Genomic DNA, 17,185 nt, shown 5'->3' with positions numbered 1-17,185 from the left:
GATCATGGGGTACAATGCTTCCTGTAAAAGCTGACATCTCATTAAACTTTGACTTTTGTTGCAGGGTCTCTACTATGTTGTGAAGATTCAAACTGCTGTTTTTCATGCCTTACCTTATTTTCTTCCACATTCTCTTGGCGCGAGAGACAAAAAAAAAATGTCCACAAAGTGGTGGTTGAGATTTAATTCCGTTGTGTTGAATGCCAATTGCTAACCAGTACTAACTCTGTAACACCTGCTTTCATTTGTGTGACATGCATTGTGATTTTGTCATATCTGAAGTTTGTTCCCAGGCACTAATGCAGTTAGATCTGTTGGACTATTACAAGAAATGTTTGTTTTATTATCCTGCTAGACTGACACACGAGAAGAACCAGGTATCAAAAGGGAAGATAGAAAGAATGTTTAAAATATTTTGCAGGAGAAGGTGTACAAGCAGAACCGGTAGCTCATTCATCACCAATTTATCCCTGATTTGATCTCACTTGCATTTTATTGAGAGAAGACAACAGTTATGGAGTTGGCTCCACAGGTTGGGACGGCCATGGCATCCATCACAGGCAAATGGAATAAGAGGAACAGGGTCCATTATACTTTCCGTATCATCATCATTCACATCTTGATTTGTTATCATCATCTCAGATGCCATGTTTGTGCGCAATACTTTCCATTGCATCAACACTGCATTTGTCAGTCAGACCAAGTTTACGGAATGGCTCTATCTTAGTGTAGTGCAGCTACAACATCAAGATAATTAAAAGATGCTGACTCAAATTGTCAGTCAGGCTCGCAGCTTTGGACGCCCCACCAATTAATCCTGTATATTTAAGATTGGTTCTTATATGTGTGTACAGTTGTCTTTTTTCCCACCTGCTATACACACCATTTTTTTCCTTGTGTGCCTGTATTTTTCATCACACAAAAATCTGGTTGTTATACAGCCAATGTTTAAGATGATGTTTTTAAGTGAACTTATTCTCAATCTGTAGATTATTAACATTAGCTGTTGAAGGAGTGTTCTGCAGAGTGCAACCTCGATACACCGGAGAAATGACTGGTCATCATGAGATGCCACAATGACCAGGGACGGTATTTTAGGACAACTGATCGTCAAAAGTGCATAACTAGGACAACTGATCCTCTGGGACCATCCTGGGTGGTCAATTGGTCCTTGGATTGAATTCAAAGAAACTTTGCAATTTACACCATTCAGACATACATTTTAGTGAAATTTCAAGTTGAATTGAAATGTAGTATTTTTAAGGTCTTATGGTCTGTTTTTGTTGTTGTTTTTTTTTGTTTAAAAAAGGTTTGTTGTACATATTTCCGAGTACCAGTTGTCCTAGGGCAGGGGTGTCAAACTCATTTTTGTCTTGGGCCGCATTGTAGTATGATTTCCCTCAGAGGCCCGTTAGAACAGCGAAATGTTTAATCACCAAATCATATTATTACCATTACACAACAAATTGAGGGATAACTACTTTGAAATTGGAAGACAAGGATAATAGTTTGTTCAAGTATTGTTTAAGTTACTGTAGAAGAAGCGTTTGGTAAAAGAAAAATACAATATCTCAACATTATTGTTATTATTGTTATTATTATTATGACAATTTGGAATTGGGATACAGATTTTAGCAAAAATTATGAAAGTTGACGAGCATGATTTGCTTTCACGGGCCACATAAAATGAGGTGGCGGGCCGCATCAGGCCCCCTGGGCCTTGAGTTTGACACCAATGTCCTCGGGCCACTTGTCCGTCCACCGTACAGGGACATGCAGGGGAGGCAGCACCTCACCTGAATGTGAAGAGTGAACCCCCACCCTCTAATAACAAATAATTATATTTCATTTTAGTTCTCTTGTCTGTGCTTTGTGTGTTTTCTATTGATTTTCTATTTGAATACTATATTATCCACGATTTCATCTTTGAAATAGCTGCATTTGCGTATTACCTGTTCAACTACTGTACATGGGCGAGACGGGAAGTGCGACAGCGAGCAGCCAGACTCACCTCAGATTGGGTAATCCCTCACAAAAAGAAGAACTAGTACAGCGCAACACCACCAACTATAGGTAAAACTAACACACTAAATAAACAATTTTTAGTGTTATACATACACAATGCCATACAACTATGTTGTAATAATAATGCTGTTTTTTTATATTTGTACTTTTGTTCACTGTACTTACTTACTGTACATATACTTTACAGTTGAGCCCAGAATAATTATTATACTCGCCTAAATTATCCTAAAATTGTATCACTCTCTCTCTCTCTCTTTTTTTAAATCTAGAAATGTCTAAAACTGACACTAGAAAGTTGCAGTGACCCAATTTTGTGACCCTGCCGCAGTACAAATATTGACCATGAGAGGGCAATGTCACACAGACGTGATTCTGCTCGAGTTCTTCCATGGTGTCAGTTCTTCACCCTCAAAGTAAGTAACACGTGAAGAAACGCAAATAATGTATTGTAGATTTTCTTTTTGCATCAGAGACATTTTAGAGTTAGAATGCAATTACATTATTTTATATAAATTGGGGACAGTAATTCACACAATTTTGAAGTGTTTACCACAACAGGACTGAAGCAAACAGATTTGACTTCCACTGCAACAGGGCTGCAACAATTTGATACGGTTTCTATTCACATCAATTTATTTTCTGGCATGTCATCTTGTTCACATTCAAGCAAATTCAAGCTACCTGTCAATGAAGGACCCACTTTTTTTAGATACAGTCCTAAGTGCATTTTCATATTGGTATCCTCATTCACCTTCACTTCATTAGGAGAGAAAACAGCTCTTGGCCTTGTTCATTGCAGCTATCTTGTTCTTCTCCTTGGGAAAGGTTTCCCTCCTGTGGCACAGTGCCGGGCTAAACCACCTGGGCAGGTTGGCTTGCTGTAAAAGCTCCCTGAACGCTTGTAGCACGTTAATGTTGTCTTTGGCAGATGCCTCCACAAGGCTGTTGTTCCAGTCCAGCTCCACTGTTGAGACAACATCCTCACATGACACTTGACGCTCGTGGTGACAGTCAATCTTGTTACCTATCACCACAATAGGTGTGTACTTGTCCTCCTTGAGCTCCAGAATCTCATCCCGCAGACGTTTAACCACCTCCAAGGATGCTGGGTCATTCACTGCGTAGACCAGTGCAAAGGCATCACTGTTCTGGATGGAGAGCCTTCTCATGGCTGGGAAAGAGTAGCTGCCACTGGTGTCCATGATGTTGACGTTTACTTTGACACCCCCAACCTCATACTCCTTTCTGTGGAGCTCCTCAACTGTGCGCCGGTGCTTGGTCTCAAAGGTGTCCTTTAAGAAGCGCTGGATGAGGGCTGTCTTCCCCACACCTGCTGCTCCCAGAAAAACTAGACGCACATTTGTCCGCTCTTTTTCTTCAAGAGACATTTTGTCTGAGTTAGTAAAATTCTTGCCAAAAGTAGCCCTCTGATCTCTTCTGCCTGTAGCCTAGACCGTTTTAATTAATGACTGGCAGATGATGACTTCTGACACTGGAGTGTATGAAGCCAGACAATCCGCATGCTGTATTTATGTTCACACGCATGCCTGCCTCCTACGTCTTCCAACCAATCATAAGAGGGCTTGTCATGTGATAAAAGACATTCAAAGACACACGGTAGATGGAATATCTATATACAGTATCCATTTAATGACAGATTCCAATTCTTTAGAAGGCACTTTGTACTAAAAACTCTTTATCCATCCATCCATCTATCCATTTTCTGAGCCGCTTCTCCTCACTAGGGTTGCGAGCGTGCTGGAGCCTATCCCAGCTATCATCGGGCAGGAGGCGGGGTACACCCTGAACTGGTTGCCAGTCAATCGCAGGGCACATACAAACAAACAACCATTCGCACTCACATTCCCACCTACGGGCAATTTAGAGTTGTCAATTAACCTACCATGCATGTTTTTGGGATGTGGGAGGAAACCGGAGAGCCCGGAGAAAACCCACGCAGGCACGGGGAGAACTCCACACAGGTGGGGCTGGGGATTGAACCCTGGTCCTCAAAACTGTGAGGGAGACGCTCTAACCAGTCGTTCACCGTGCCAACAACTCTTTATTTGTATCTTAATCAAAAAATAAAAAGCTAAAATATTCATTCATTCAATCTTATGCACAAAACAAAACAAAAAAACTGTAGTAAGTAATTTTACACATTTTGTATTACGTACACAAGGGGAAATTCACTTTTTCCAATTCATTATCCATCCATCCATTTTCTGAGCCGCTTCTCCTCACTAGGGTCGCGGGCGTGCTGGAGCCTATCCCAGCTGTCATCGGGCAGGAGGCGGGGTACACCCTGAACTGGTTGCCAGCCAATCACAGGGCACATAGAAACAAACAACCATTCGCACTCACAGTCATGTCTACGGGCAATTTAGAGTCTCCAATTAATGCATGTTTTTGGGATGTGGGAGGAAACCGGAGTGCCCGGAGAAAACCCACGCAGCCACGGGGAGAACATGCAAACTCCACACAGGCGGGGCCGGGGATTGAACCCGGGTCCTCAGAACTGTGAGGCTGAAGCTCTAACCAGTCGTCCACCGTGCCGCCCCAATTCATTATATACAATACAAATAGTTTAATAGCTGTTTGTGTCTTATAAATGGCCGAAAAAAAAAAAAAAAAACCAACAAAAAAAAAAACACATAACAAATAGGCTTCAGAAAGGTATGCAAAGTTCATGCAATTATTATTAATAATAATAATAATAATAAAAAAAAAACACTGGACAAATTTTTAGTTGAAATGAATTTAATTGTTAAATGTAAATAACACAAGAAAGTGTTTATGGAACAAATTTTTTCCAGAGCCATCCATCCATTTTCTATATTGCTTATACGGTTAAGGGATATTGGGAGTAAATTGCTCGTCCAAAGCTGGAATACAGTATACTCAAGATCATCAGTGATCCGAATGAGGACAAGTGATGTAGATAATGGATGGAGGGATGCACATTATTCCTTTGGTGCAGCTCTCTTTTGGAATAAGAGTTGCAAAAAAATCCCCACAAAAATCTTAAGGAAAAGCACTTAGATGCAGGGCAATATTTGCTGAAATCTGGCAATAAGCAACAGACTGTCATCTCCAGATTAGTGTTACAGAACATACAGTATTTTGATACAGTTCCCATTTTATTGCTAGACTTAGTCTGAGATCAAATTGCGCTCCATTGTCTCTCACAAGGATTTGCTATGCCACATACTGCACATTATGGGGGTGAAGCTGCAATCTCACATAATACTTGCATGGCTCTTTTGTTGTTGTTGTTATTGTTATTAAGGCAGGACGAAACCACTACTTGTGATAACTGCTGATTTATTCTTGTAGTTTTCAGATTTTATTTAACAGACCAGTTCAGTTATTTTCGACATTTAGCAATATGCATCTCATCCTTGATCTTGCTTATTTTCTAGTTGTACTTTAAATGACGTGTTTGGTCTGTCAATATGAACTCCAGTTAACAAATCCCACAAGTGCATGTGCATTGTTATGTTCTGCTCTCGCTCTAATCCAGCCTTTCACTCTGTACCCTTGTGTATTCACACATAATGAGATGGCACATGCATGTTGCCTACAGAAGTATTTTCAGACTAGCAGGTTGTCTGGCCGGGAACATCCAGTCCTGGTAATGAGAGGCGTGGTAGTGCTGGCACAATGTTTTCATCTCCTCTAATTACATTACATGTTCGTGCTGTCCCCACTGGAGGAAGCATTTGTAGTGTTAAATGGTCTGAACCTGTATTTGTGCTGTTTTTCCATTGCATTTATGCCTAACACAAATAATAACCTTCAAGATAATTTAATTTATAACCAAATAGTGTTTCCTGCTGCTATTGTATTAATTACCTATATAATTGTTTAAATATTTCTTCCAGATAATTAGGTTTGGATTGTTAATTGATTTAGCAGTGTAATTAAGTGAGGCATTAACATGGCATACCAAATAATCCTTAGTGCCTGAGTGTCCATTTTAATAATTATGATAGTGTTTTACCAGCATATATTTTTGCCTGACCACCAAAACCCTTTTGAAGTGAGGAGTCAATTGATCCTTGGTTTGCTAACACACTAACAGTATACTGAGATGGAGCTGAAAAAAATTCAACCTGCCTAAATTAGCAAGCGTCCTTCTTTTTTCATTAGTTGTTAATGCAGAGGAAAACTGGTGAACATTGTTTGGAGGCTCAGACAGCCTCTTCAAACTGGGTTAAGATTAGGTTTTGCAGAGGAAATTGCTGTTCTATCCATTTGAAATTGTGATCTATTTCACAATAAGGCTACTTATACATACTTGTGTCATTTTTCGACCAGGTACTGTTCTAGTTCAAAGTCTGCGTGGTCAGGTTGTGTGCTCGCATGGGCGAACGGAAGTGATGTTCTTTTCGTATAATATTCCCCTGTTGCTGAAAAATGTCTGAATCATCAACATCTGTTCTGGTGATACAACCGGGAAATATGGGTTTTTGTCTGTTGATAGTGCCACAGTGCCAGTAAACAACAGTGGCCAATTCTGGAACTAATAGACTTTATCAACTAAACAGGGGCATTTTGAGTTCCAACTGGAGACAATTTCTGTCTGTTAAATCCAAATTCCGTTGTTTCCGGGTCTGTTAAATCAAAGTTCCACTGTATTATTATTTTTATTGATACTAGTCCATCAGTCAACTTTAGTCTAAATAATAATGCATTCACATTTCTTCCTGAATTTCCAGGTTTCAAACCTGGTAGTTTAACGTCTTCATTCTCTGACCACCATGAGAAACGAACAGTGTTTCTTGTACATCTTAATCATCATTACCATGGAGACCTATGACGTCATGAATGGAATTAAATTACTGAAGCACATTTCCTCTCACTCCCCCTTCCTAAACAATCTAAAGTCTGGATTGTAAGAACTGAACTTGTATTTAAAGTCCCTTGAGAGGTTTACACAGACTTCTTCATTTGCAACTTAGGCTACATTCACACTACAGGTTAATTCTGAATATTTTTGACCAATGTGACTTGTATCTGATTTGTTTTCATGTCACTGTGAACAGTACAATTCTCATTTATTTCAAATCCAACCCAGGCCTCTTTCATATGTACTTTAGCTAGATTTAAATCTGATACTGTATGTATCTGAAGCACGAGCAGTCTGGATGCTCAAGTCGTGCTCATCTGACCCAAAAGGTGAAAATCGTCACAATTGTTCAACAAACGCGTGACAAGCAACGGCGGACGAAGGGGCAGTCAGTGGTGAAAAGAAGATGCTTTAGAACTGATAAATCTATGGGGTCTGGTCAGTTCAAGCACAGAATCCTTGAAATAGCCACAAATGCATCATAAAACGTACATGCAGGACCATATTTCCATAAACAGACGGCGCCTCCTGTTTGCATGACGCATGCATGACGTCACAGACTCATTCCATCCACATTAGAAGTCGCATTTGTAATGTGAACGACAACAAAAAATCCGAATAGGGCATCATGCAGTGTAGTGTGAAAGCAGCCTTACAGTATGCAACAGTCTGAGTAATAGTAAATATTAATTCCCAGGACAACCTCTTAAAAACACTATGTATGTTTTATAAGCATGCAGTATTCCCCTCTATGGAAGAAGTGTGGAGGCGAATTTAAGGGGGTGAATTTAATCGAAGAGGATTGTAAAATATCCTCGGGTTTCACCAACCTTGGAGATATTTGTGTTGGTGTGACAGAAAATGTTAAAGAGAAAGAGGAGCACTGTTAAGTTTCATGATTCGCTGAACTTCAGTGAACTGTCCTGTTGGATATCAGAACTAAAACATCAGCATTCAAGTCAGTGTCCACATTTACCTCCTACCTCTTGTTGTTTGGTTTGATTTGTGAGTTTGCAGACATACTCACTACCCAGCATTTTGGTGTAGATCGGGACTTGCTGTTCTCAACCATGTGCTGTACCGCAAAATTCACAACAATTTGACCCATGAATCAAATAGAATTGGTATTCAAACAGTCCTCTTCATCATGTTGTTAATCAATTTCCAAAGACGTTCAAGGCTGCTTTGCTAAGAAGTCATCCACCTAGCATGCATGTTTTTGGGACGTGGGAGGAAACCGGAGTGCCCGGAGAAAACCCACGCAGGCACGGGGAGAACATGCAAACTCCACACAGGCGGGGCCGGGGATTGAACCCGGGTCCTCAGAACTGTGAGGCAGACGCTCTAACCAGTCGTCCACCGTGCCGCCCAAATTAAATTAGAACACCTTATATAGCTATATAAGAGCAACTTATAAAGTAAAGTTAACATGGTCATTAATTGACAGAACCACCCTTCTAATGAATACTACTCAAGTTTAGTGAAGTTTTCTTTATGGTTTGAAGAGTTTGAATGACCACTTCTGATACATGCGACTGCAAATTCCATCGATCCCGATCATCTCCAGACTTGCATTGGATTGTCCTCTTTGCTTGATGAGCATTCAAATTGGTCCTCCACGGAGAGTGCTTTTCAAAGCCAGACCTATCTCATTATTTCTCCTTCGAAATCTTGTGCACAGAAAAGAAAAAGAAAACACTACAGAATCTAGCAAATCTAGTAAAACAAATGTTCCGTTAGGCTCCAGCACTTTCATTTTACCATGGCAACCGTGTCTTGGAAACATCAGCTCATCTTGGCTCATTTAAAGGCTTGTGTAGTCAACTGCAATCTTTGTGTCCAGTTTGGTTGATTTTCTTGTAAAGTGTGTTTTTGCTCTTAGTGTATGTCATGTTGTTTTGTTCCCTTCTGTCTGATCATTAGTTGAAAACATGCATTGTGCACACAGATTTCTTCTTTGTTATCTTGGCTTCTGCTTGCTTACACTAAGTAGTGTCACCTATACGCACAGCATAACCATCAACATTTTTCCTGGGATAGAGGAAAAGCTGGGCTTTATTGTGTTGTATTTGCTTTGCGATCAGTTCCTTTTTTTTTGGATGCCATTGTGTTTTGTTTACATTCAGTTATTCAAAGTCATATGACCTATTCTCCTTTATCAACTGTTTATCCTTTATTTCCTGTTCCCATTACTACCCAACAGTGATCATTGTAGGATAATCAGTCCACACATGAGACAATTAGTGTGACTATCTGGTTTTCCTGGTGTGTAACCAGTGTTGTTTTTGGCAGCCATCTTATTTGTATTCTTAGTTTTGGTCTTTTTGGACAAAAATGCTTGTTAATTTAAGTCACATTTTAGTCATTCCGATGTGTGATAGTTTTAGTCTGGTTTTAGTCGATGGAAAAAAAAAAGTCCTGTATGAGTCTTTGAACAATTGCACATCATCATGTGTTTCAAGTTCAACACATAATTATGAAAAAATACCACCATGTTAAGAAAATAGAATGGCCTTAACTATCAAACAAGGAAAACAAAAATGTGTTTTGATATTTTATTAACCACATGACTGGCTCCAGTGGGTAAACTGGAGCCATGAACAGAATAAACAGTATTGATGAATCCACTTTGGGGTCCCTCAATCCAAACAATATGTGAATTTAAAAGAAAAAATCAATCAATCAAGTCAATGAGATTATGAATTACATGATTTAAATGAAATTGCCAATATACAGTGGGTACGGAAAGTATTCAGACACCCTTAAAACTTTCACTCTTTGTTATATTGCAGCCATTTGCTAAAATAATTTAAAGTTCATTTTTTCCCCTCATTAATGTACAACGTACAGACAGCACCCCTCATTGACAAAAAAAAGGGAATTGTTGAAATTTTTGCAGATTTATTAAAAAAGAAAAACTGAAATATCACACAGCCCCAAGTATTCAGACCCTTTGCTGTGACACTGATATATTTAACTCAGGGTCCTGTCCATTTCTTCTGATCATCCTTGAGCTGGTTCGACACCTTCATTGAGTCCAGCTGTTTGATTATACTGATTGGACTTGATTAGGAAAGCCACACCCCTGTTTATATAAGTCCTTACAGCTCACAGTGCATGTCAGAGCAAATGAGAATCATGAGGTCAAAGGAACAGCCTGGAGACCTCAGAGACAGAATTGTGGCGAGGCACAGATCTGGCCAAGGTTACACTTTTTTTTTTTTTTTTGCTGTACTTTAGGTTCCTAAGAGTACAGTGGCCTCCATAATCCTTAAATGGAAGACGTTTGGGACGACAAGAATCCTTCCTAGAGCTGGCCGTCCGGCCAAGGCCAAGTACCCAAAAATCACTGTGGCTCAGCTCCAGAGATGCAGTCGGGAGATAGGCGAAAGTTCTAGAAAGTCAACCATCACTGCAACCCTCCACCAGTCGGGGCTTTATGGCAGAGTGGCCCGACGGAAGCCTCTCCTCAGCGCAAGACACGAAAGCCCGCATGGAGTTTGCCAAAAAAAAAAACAACAACACCTGAAGGACTCCAAGATGATGAGAAATAAGATTCTCTGGTCTGATGAGACCGAGATAGAACTTTGTGGCCTTAATTCTAAGTGGCATGTGTGGAGAAAACCAGGAACTGCTCATCACCTGTCCAATACAGTCCCAACAGTGAAGCATGGTGGTGGCAGCATGATGCTGTGGGGGTGTTTTTCAGCTGCAGGGACAGGACGACTGCTTGCAATCGAAGGAAAGATGAATGCAGCGAAGTACAGGGGTATCCTGGATGAAAACCTTCTCCAGAGTGCTCAGGACCTCAGATTGGGCCGAAGGTTCACCTTCCAACAAGACAATGACCCTTAGCACACAGCTAAAATAACGAAGGAGTGGCTTCAGAACAACTCCATGACTGTTCTTGAATGGCCCAGCCAGAGCCCTGACTCAAACCCAATTGAGCATCTCTGGAGAGACCTGAAAAATGGCTGTCCACCAACGTTCACCATACAACCTGATAGAATTAGAGAGGATCTGCAAGGAGGAATGGCAGAGGATCCCCAAATCCAGGTGTGAAAAGCTTATTGCATCATTCCCAAAAAGTCTCATGGCTGTATTAGAACTTAAATGATTTTCGCAAATGGCTGCAATATAACAAAGAGTGACAAATTTAAGGGTGTCTGAATTCTTTCCGTACCCACTGTACATTTGTCATGTGTGTGTTCCAAATCAAAATGCATCTCATGAGGAAATTGCTGTTTTTAAGTTTTATTTTCTTTTTGCATTAACACACAAACATTTCAAAAATAAAAGACATTAATGTGTATCACAAATGAAAACCTCTTAACCTTTTAAGTACGCTTGTATTTTAGTGTACTGTATTTGTTGCAATTTTTACATACAGCATAGATAAAAGAACATTATGAGATATTGTTCAAATACAGATAAACAATAGCAGTTAATGAAAATGTTTTCTTGTGTATATATTTGCATATATTGATGGCCAAATCACACACAAAAATCACTTTTTAAAAACAATAATAACATTTTTCTTTCATAATGCACTATTTTTAGACTATAAATCTCAACAACAACAACAACAATAATAATAATAATAATAATAATAATAATTACTACTATTATTATTATTATTATTATACAATATTTCGTGTTAACATTGCAGAATATGGGCAGCCTTCGTGGTTATCATCAAAAGTAAAATCAGTCAATCAGAAAATCATGCAGATAGGTTTTGCACTTTGTACAAAATACAGACACACCTTTTTATTTGTGTTATAACATAATTCCAATTAATTTATCAGATTCAGACATCCTCAATATTCATTCACCATATGTTCAACATTTTTAAGTGCATAATTAGGTTCCTTTTTCAACTATTGGACAAATACTTTGAACCATTTCCCTTTATCTTGTTGTACTGTAATTTTTAAAGAATGCAGATTTTTAATTTTTTTTATTTTATTTTATTTTTTAATGCGGATTAATGTACAGACTTCCGGATGGCTTCGAGGAAATTCTGGTCCACCATCCGGCGTCTCAGGAGGGGAAAGTAGTGCACCATCAAGACTATGTATAGTGGGGATGGGGCAACACGTGGACATCGGGGACAGTGCCTCTGGATTGGCAGACTGGGGTGGTAGTCCCCCTTTTTAAGAAGGGGGCCGGAGGGTGTGTTCCAACTACAGGGGGATCACACTCCTCAGCCTCCCTGGTAAGGTCTATTCAGGGGTGCTGGAGAAGAGGGTCCGTCGGGAAGTCAAATCTCAGATTGAGGAGGAGCAGTGTGGTTTTCGTCCTGGCCGTGGAACAGTGGATCAGCTCTACACCCGAGGCAGGGTCCTCGAGGGTGCATGGGAGTTCGCCCAACCAGTCTACATGTGTTTTGTGGACTTGGAGAAGGCGTTCGACCGTGTCCCTCGGGGAGTCCTGTGGAGGGTGCTTCGGGAGTATGGGGTACCATCCATCCATCCATTTTCTGAGCCACTTCTCCTCACTAGGGTCGCGGGCGTGCTGGAGCCTATCCCAGCTGTCATCGGGCAGGAGGTGGGGTACACCCTGAACTGGTTGCCAGCCAATCACAGGGCACATAGGAACAAACAACCATTCGCACTCACAGTCATGCCTACGGGCAATTTAGAGTCTCCAATTAATGCATGTTTTTGGGATGTGGGAGGAAACCGGAGTGCCCGGAGAAAACCCACGCAGGCACGGGGAGAACATGCAAACTCCACACAGGCGGGGCCTGGGATTGAACCCGGGTCCTCAGAACTGTGAGGCTGACGCTCTAACCAGTCAGGCCACCGTGCCGCCTAGTATAGGGTACCAAACCCCCTAATACGGGATGTTCGGTCCCTGTACGACCGGAGTCAGAGTTTGGTCCGCATATCCGGCAGTAAGTCTGACTTGTTTCCGGTGAGGGTTGGACTCCGCCAAGGCTGCCCTTTGTCACCGATTCTGTTCATAACTTTTATGGACAGAATTTCAAGGTGCAGTCGAGGCGTGGAGGGGTCCGGATTGATGGCCTCACTATTGCATCTCTGATTTTTGCAGATGATGTGGTTCTGTTGGCTTCATCAGGCCGTGATCTCCAACTCTCACTGGAACAGTTCGCAGCCGAGTGTGAAGTGGCTGGAATGAGAATCAGCACCTCCAATTCGTTCCTACCCTCACCTATGATCACAAGCTGTGGGTCGTGACCGAAAGAACAAGATACAAGCGGCCGAAATGAGTTTCCTCCGCAGGGTGTCCGGGCTCTCCCTTAGAGATAGTGTGAGAAGCTCGGTCATCCGGGAGGATCTCAGAGTAGAGCCGCTGCTCCTCCACATCGAGAGGAGCCAGATGAGGTGGCTGGGGCATCTGATTCGGATGCCTCCCGGATGCCTCCCTGGCAAGGTGTTCCGGGCACGTCCCACCGGGAGGAGACCCCGGGGACGACCCAGGACACGCTGGAGAGACTACATCCTTCGGCTGGCCTGGGAACGCCTCGTGATCCCCCCGGAAGAGCTGGATGAAGTGGCTGGGGAGAGGGAAGTCTGGGCGTCCCTGCTAAAGCTACTGCCCCCGCGACACGATAAGCGGTAGAAAATGGATGGATGGATGGACAACTATAACACTCACCAGTAAATTCAAACTTGTTTGGTTTGTTACATGATAAATGTCACCACTATGGCATGTAACATCAGACAGATCCACTGGAGTTTGTATTTACTTTCGGATGCATTTTTTGACTCTTTAACCATGACTACCTTTTGACTGGAGACATATTTCCCGAGTATCCATAATGAGCAGTTATAAATTTGGTTTCCTCTTGGTGCTTTTATTGTACTTGTGATATTGTAGCGGCCATATTGGTCAACTTTTTCATTTGATCTTATTGAGTCCGTTAACCGGTCATCTCCCTTGAACCACTGGATTTTACCAGGGCTGGAAACTCCATGGAACCAGCACTCTGCAATAGACTCATTAATGAAGTAGTTCTGATTTCCAAGGCAGTCTGGAGTGATAAAGAACCATTAGAAGATTAAAAACAAGGCTGCAGATTATACACACATGAATGAACATAACAAGCAAGCTCACCTTGTACGGTAATATTAGTGGTGCTGGAATTTATTCCCACTTGTCCACGAAATTTGCAGATGTACTGTCCTTGGTGGATGGGCATTATGTTTAAGAGTGTCAGAGTGAGCTTATGGTGGGAATTATCCGTTTTGTTCAGACACACAACTGCAGAATCATTGTTCTTGATCTTAGAGTCAAATAACGTTTTGTTGGGACTAATCCAAGAAAATAATTTAACATCCAATAACTCGTCCGAGGTGGCATTGCATGTCAGTGTTACATTGTCCCCGCAGCGGACCACCATGTCAGGAGTTGTCCTCACAGCCACATCTGCCATCACAGCTTTATGTAGAGATAATAAAAATCATTTTATAGTTCATATAAAATTAGTGAATATTAAGTTTTTCAGAAATATGAAAAGGATTCAATGTAACTTCAACCACAAGTGCATTCCTGTCGCTTGATGTGTGAAGACGCACAGTTGTTTGCACAAAAATGGTTACTGAGCTAGAAAGCACACATCAAGGGTTTTTAAATGAGTGTTAGTAATAATTTGGGGTGGTCAATTATGATGGTCAACACATTTTTATCATCATCAACATCATCATATTGATTCGTGTAAGGTATATTGGCAATAAATCAATAACTTTTGAGGTACATCCATCCATCCATTTTCTGAGCCGCTTCTCCTCACTAGGGTCGCGGGCGTGCTGGAGCCTATCCCAGCTGTCATCGGGCAGGAGGCGGGGTACACCCTGAACTGGTTGCCAGCCAATCGCAGGGCACATAGGAACAAACAACCATTCGCACTCACAGTCATGCCTACGGGCAATTTAGAGTCTCCAATTCATGCATGTTTTTGGAATGTGGGAGGAAACCGGAGTGCCCGGAGAAAACCCACGCAGGCACGGGGAGAACATGCAAACTCCACACAGGCGGGGCCGGGGATTGAACCCGGGTCCTCAGAACTGTGAGGCTGACGCTCTAACCAGTCGGCCACCGTGCCGCCCTTTTGAGGTACAGTATGAGTACATTTGGTTTGTTGCAAATTGAATTTTGTCCTTTTCACCTTTGGATTATCAAAGTAAATTGAGATGTCAGTGACAGGGGTGAGCAAAGAGTACCACACCTATTGAGCTGGGCCTTGCTCAAGGGCATCTTGTCCTCATCCTCCCAGTGCATGGATGTCAAATGTACGGCCCGTGGTTCATAACCCGCCTATCAAGCCGTCCAAACCGGCCTGTGAGGATGATTTTTGCAAAGTGTTGCAAAGTTAGAGAACACCTTAACTGCAATTTTTCAATAAAATTAACTGTTGTTTGCTAATTTTATCCATGGGGGTCTCATTCATAATATTGCTGATATTGCACTATTTTTGTTAAGAAATTTCAGATTGCTGTTATGATTTGCAATAAGATCAAAATCAATACTGTAAATGTGAATATTTACAGAATGTACTTGTAATTGTTTTTGCACAAAAACAATAGGAAAATGTGGAATAGTCGTTGTTTATAGTTTATATTTGGCCATGAATATACTGCTCCGGCCCACTTGAGATCAAACTGTGGTGAACGTGGCCCTTGAACTAAAACTAGTTTGACAGTGTTTGTGGGCCCCTTTCACTCTGACATCCTTTTTTCCCCTCTGTTCTTCATATTATATTGAAGCAACCAGTCATTTTCATGCATGATACATTGTCATTACTTGGTCGCTCTTTTTGGAGGCAAAAACTGTGCCAGATTTTGAGGGTATTTCTTGACGATCTTGAACAGCCCTCTTCAGATCACATTTAAAGGAGAATTTAGGCCAGTTATGTCATGTAATGTGTCCTTATCTTCATCAAACATAATGTATGTATCCCACTACTGCCATCTGCAGCTCAATGGATTTAGTACAGTATTCAAAGTGAAACCAGCGCAGATCCTACCACAAAAACAAAAGAATTTGAATTATTATATTTAATGACATTTATTTTTACTAGTGTTGCATCTGCATTATATACAACTTATTTCTTCATGTGAAACTTTCTGTCCCACTTTTTAACATTGCAAATGTCCCAGACATTCAATGTGGCGAATCTAAAATAACACCTACATCCCTCAATTGTGTTAGTACCATAAGATAAAGAGAAAAAACGTGTAGCAGATGGAACTAACACATGCCTAAAAAGAATCAAGAGTTTTACTCACTACCCCTGTTTCTCCATATTATCCGATATATAATTTTCTATTACTATCCACAGATGGGTTAGAGACAAATCATTTTACAAATTAACTATACTCTAACATACATTCAATGTTGGAAAAGCACTCACCTGTCGTGGCGACTGTCATAGTAAACCACATGATGGAAAACCAGTTGAAAACACGTGTCCTCACAGCAGAGGAGAAAATGCTTCTTTTTAACTGTACAATTGTATCATTTTTCATATTAGAAGTGGGGGAGGGGGGGGAAAACTTCAAGGTTCAAACATATTTGTCGATGATCTTTACTTACCATGGTGTTCTTCTGAACACAAGGTGAAGGTTTTTTGTTGTTGTTTTTTTTAAATCCAGGGGAAGCTTTCTGCAGTATTAGAGCCACTTAATCTGAGAGAGCCTCATGCAGGATTTTTCATCTGCGTTTAAAACAAAACCTCAGGCGTGGTGTGATGTGTTTGTCTGGACATGAAAAAACATGTCCCGGAATGACAGTTGAGGTTCGTGAGTGCAGTGAAAGTCCTTCCCTGTTCAAACATGTTAACGAAACTCTTTAGGGCACTACTGTTTGCATTTCACGCAAGGCCTTTGAACAAGTCAAAAGACGCTACCTCTGCATTATCCAATTTCATCACAAGTAACCTAAATTTTCTGCATTCATCTTGGCTGATTTGTTTTGGACACAAGTTGAGAAAAATAAAAATTGGGGTTCGTGTAATGAGAGATATTTTGTCCTTGAGCCACAAATGCCAAATAAATAATCAGAGGTGACAAATGTGCTCAAACTCTGTAAGTAGAAGTACAGATAATTGTATAAATAATTCTACTGTTTTATGTGTAACGTAGGTAAAAATTAGTCTGTGACCTGGTTTGACATCTATATGGTTTGTCAATTAAATGCAATAACCTATGGACAACATACCACTTGCAAAATGTGTGGAATTTGCCCTTGTTGTGACTTAGAAATGATTTTCCTTATTCAAGTACGTGCTCACTACATGGTTGGTACAGGCCCACTCATCACAGGAAAAATGTATGAGGAACA

The 17,185-nt window shown here is 41.0% G+C and overlaps 3 protein-coding genes across 4 annotated transcripts in view; 1 reads left to right on the top strand and 2 right to left on the bottom strand.

Moving 5' to 3' along the window:
* Nucleotides 1-448: 448 nt before the first annotated feature.
* On the bottom strand, nucleotides 449-3,934 carry rasd4 (rasd family member 4). Its single transcript, XM_061749146.1, has one exon. It carries the CDS (start codon nucleotides 3,411-3,413, stop codon nucleotides 2,787-2,789), a length of 627 nt encoding a protein of 208 aa, XP_061605130.1. The 5' UTR covers nucleotides 3,414-3,934; the 3' UTR covers nucleotides 449-2,786.
* A 7,181-nt stretch (nucleotides 3,935-11,115) lies between these two features.
* LOC133465949 (uncharacterized) lies at nucleotides 11,116-16,880 on the bottom strand. Of its 2 annotated transcripts, none has more exons than XR_009784787.1 (4): nucleotides 16,439-16,880; nucleotides 16,257-16,347; nucleotides 13,961-15,865; nucleotides 11,116-13,877 (listed from the first exon to the last, which is right to left on the bottom strand). XR_009784787.1 is itself a non-coding variant. In XM_061749145.1 (4 exons), the coding sequence occupies exons 1-4, from the start codon at nucleotides 16,439-16,441 to the stop codon at nucleotides 13,528-13,530; spliced, it is 768 nt and encodes a 255-aa protein (XP_061605129.1). In that variant the 5' UTR covers nucleotides 16,442-16,614; the 3' UTR covers nucleotides 11,116-13,527. The 2 variants fall into 2 exon arrangements, 1 of the variants encoding a protein (XP_061605129.1); XM_061749145.1 differs by having other exon boundaries at nucleotides 13,961-14,284; nucleotides 16,439-16,614.
* Nucleotides 14,833-17,185, top strand: part of LOC133465951 (alpha-1,6-mannosylglycoprotein 6-beta-N-acetylglucosaminyltransferase B-like) — a 62,885-nt gene continuing 60,532 nt past the window's right edge. Inside the window, exon 1 of the mRNA XM_061749147.1 lies at nucleotides 14,833-14,959. The gene's annotated coding sequence lies outside the window, so the exon portion shown is untranslated. The remainder of the gene's footprint in view (nucleotides 14,960-17,185) is intronic.

This window comes from Phyllopteryx taeniolatus, chromosome 16, assembly GCF_024500385.1.
Source record: "Phyllopteryx taeniolatus isolate TA_2022b chromosome 16, UOR_Ptae_1.2, whole genome shotgun sequence".
In the NCBI taxonomy this organism is placed as follows: domain Eukaryota; kingdom Metazoa; phylum Chordata; class Actinopteri; order Syngnathiformes; family Syngnathidae; genus Phyllopteryx; species Phyllopteryx taeniolatus.
This window is presented reverse-complemented; position numbering and strand designations above follow the sequence as displayed.